The sequence below is a fragment of the Podarcis muralis genome, chromosome 1 (assembly GCF_964188315.1).
Source record: "Podarcis muralis chromosome 1, rPodMur119.hap1.1, whole genome shotgun sequence".
In the NCBI taxonomy this organism is placed as follows: domain Eukaryota; kingdom Metazoa; phylum Chordata; class Lepidosauria; order Squamata; family Lacertidae; genus Podarcis; species Podarcis muralis.
Window position 1 is genome coordinate 81,190,035 of NC_135655.1, and position 2,902 is coordinate 81,192,936.

The 2,902-nt window shown below is 40.6% G+C and overlaps 1 protein-coding gene across 1 annotated transcript; it reads right to left on the bottom strand.

Moving 5' to 3' along the window:
* Nucleotides 1-849: 849 nt before the first annotated feature.
* LOC114584160 (olfactory receptor 10V1-like) lies at nucleotides 850-1,797 on the bottom strand. The gene has a single exon (XM_028705745.2). It carries the CDS (start codon nucleotides 1,795-1,797, stop codon nucleotides 850-852), a length of 948 nt encoding a protein of 315 aa, XP_028561578.2.
* Between the last annotated feature and the right edge of the window lie 1,105 nt (nucleotides 1,798-2,902).

Genomic DNA, 2,902 nt, shown 5'->3' on the forward strand with positions numbered 1-2,902 from the left:
ATGTTTTATTTTGAAATCGTTAAGATAATGTCTTAGTTTCCTGTTATTATGTTGCTTTGAATGTATATTTTATATGTGGCTTTCATTGGTAATCTTTTATACTGGATTGTTCTGTCTGATATTTTAATGTGTTGTAAACCGCTTTGAGATTATTTGCTTGAAAATATAAAGCAATATAGAAAGGAAAGGAATTATGATTATGATGACGACCGTAGAATTGCATTGAGTTCCTCTCCCTTGTTACAATCTTGCGTGACACCCCCTACCTATAGGGCAGTGCTTTTTTTCTGGGAGGACACAGTGGTACGCATACCAGTAAACATTTTGTGAATCTAAGTTTGGCCTCGTTGAAGGGCAGTATTTCAATATGAGTAGGAAAATGAGAGTAACCCTAAACATTTTTTTAAGAAAAATAAAGCACTGACCATAGGGCCAGACGCTGCATGGGGGTTGCCATTGCCGGATTTATGTATAAGCTAAACAAGGTATAGCTTAGGGCACCACTCTTTTGGGGGCCCCCAAAAAAATTAAAGGAAAAAAACAACTGGATGTACATTTCCAAAATATAAGATATAAAAAAAAAGAAAAGAAAACCTACATACAGCAACAATGTTTTGTTTTGTTTTGTGTTGTGTTGCGTAGGTCCATAAATTACCATTTAGCATATATTCAGCACAAAAAACAGCAACAATTTGTTGTTGACAAAGGACAGCTGGACATATAAAAGGCCCCATTACCTTCAGTAGCTATGGGGCCTCATCAAACCTAAATCTGGCCCTGGGGGTTGTACCTACCTCTGCTGCCTAGCCTGTTGCTATCATCCCTATGGTCTAACTTTAATGAAGACTGCTAGCTGTCAAACTTTTTGGGGGGAAACACTCTTCTTCGAAAGGCTCTCCTCAGTGCCTCTTTCAGTTCCTTGTTTCTCATGCTATAGATCAGGGGGTTCAGTAGGGGAGTGACAAAGGTGTAGACCACAGAAACCACTCGCCCCTCCTGTGGTGAGTAGCTAGAGTTGGGCCGTAAGTATATGAAACTGCAACAGCCATACTGTAAGAGGACTACCATCAAGTGGGAGGAGCATGTGGAGAAAGCTTTTTGCTGGCCTTCAGCAGAACGGATTTGCAAAATGGCCACTGCAATGAAGATATATGAGATACAGATTAGAAGGAAGGGTATGGTGAGGACTACAACACTAACTATGAAGAGAACAGCTTGGTGAATGTGGGTGTCACTACAAGCCAACTGCAGAATGACTGGGATATCACAAAAGAAATGATTGATTGCATTTTGGCCACAGAATGGTAAGCGGAAAATAAGGATTGTCAGCTGTAGAGACAACAGAAAGCCCAGCAGCCAGGATGCCGCTACGAGGGAAGTACATACTGTTTTGTTCATGATGAGCATGTAGCGCAGTGGATGACAAATTGCCACGTATCTATCGTATGCCATGATGGCCAGTAAGACACAGTCAGCTCCTCCCAGGAAGACAAAGAAGAACATTTGGGTTCCACAGCCACTTAAGGATATGGTGGCACTTTTCCTGGACAGAAGGTTGGCCAAAGCCAATGGAGCAATGGCAGAAGAGTAGCAGATCTCCAGAGCTGCCAGGTTGCCCAAGAAAAAATACATGGGGTTATGGAGAGAGTGGTCGACATGGACAATAAGTACGACAGCAGCGTTCCCACAGAGGCTGAGGACGTAGAGGAGCAGAAAGAGAAGGAAAATGGCCAGCTGTGTCTCAAGCAAGGTTGAGAAGGGACGGAAATAGAATTCAGTATGGTTTTCATATCCCATGAAGATGGTAAAGAGGACCTGAAGGGAAAATAAAGATCTGACTCAATGAGGATATGCTCATACTGCAACCTTGCTTCCTAAAATAACTGTCTGCACCAACTCTATTCTGTTCTTAGTACAAGGTTATATAGAACATTCAGATGGGGAGCATTCCTTCAGCAATCTATTTTATTTTTCCTCAGAGGTCTGGACTTCCTGTATTGGTACAATTCATACATTATATTTGCTTCTCTTTTTGGAGGCATTATTCAATATAAGTTTGCTTGGTTAATGTTTTGCACATTATTGTCCAAAAGAGTCATTTGCTCTTGTCAATGAAATGTCAAAATAGTATTTTACTTAAGTGTGCATATCATGGCCGATTTCGGAATACACATTCAACTTGAACCGAAACAGAAGATATGTGTAATAATGACTGGAAGACAGTGACATGAGCTACTTAGACTTCTATGGTTCTTGGCATCAGCCAATCAATTTTTTGCCATTATAAGTTAGAAGGGGAACTGCAATTGACCTTACATGCTATCTGGAGTGTTGTGCTTCACCTGTGTGTGCTTCTTGCTGTGTTTCATCCACAGCACTGAAGGCAACATGCCATGTGACAAACTGGACTCTTTTTAATTGTTTGCACTTGTGAAATTTACACTTTCCATTGGAAGCTATGCTCCATCAGTAGATGTGGGTGTTTGTACTCCAAGCTAAATTTATGGAGTTGAATTTAACCCTCTATCTTTTTAACCTTCTCTGATGAGTACAGTACAATTGTTTATCCCACTATAACTATACAGACAAACATACAAAGTTAACCATTCAGGTTTGTAGCATTCATGCTACGATAAAATTTTTAGGCAAAATGCCCAATTAATGGATGAAGGCAGATAGGCATTTTACATGTAGCCCAGTTGACTGAGTTCAATGGGAAATGCACACTGGGTTGGAACCTTGGCTCAAGTAATTTTGAAGCACATTAGATGCGACAGCAAAACACCAATGTACTCTAAGAAAATATCTCCAGACAATTCTGTTCATGGCATCTAGTGCTCATCTAAGCTGCAATGGGGAGTTTTCTGGCTCTGATAATGTGGCTGTTCCAATGGAGTATGCA

Bases quoted from the DNA above. Each gene is read 5' to 3' on its own strand.
- LOC114584160 (XM_028705745.2), bottom strand. From the start codon at position 1,797: ATGGGATATGAAAACCATACTGAATTCTATTTCCGTCCCTTCTCAACC.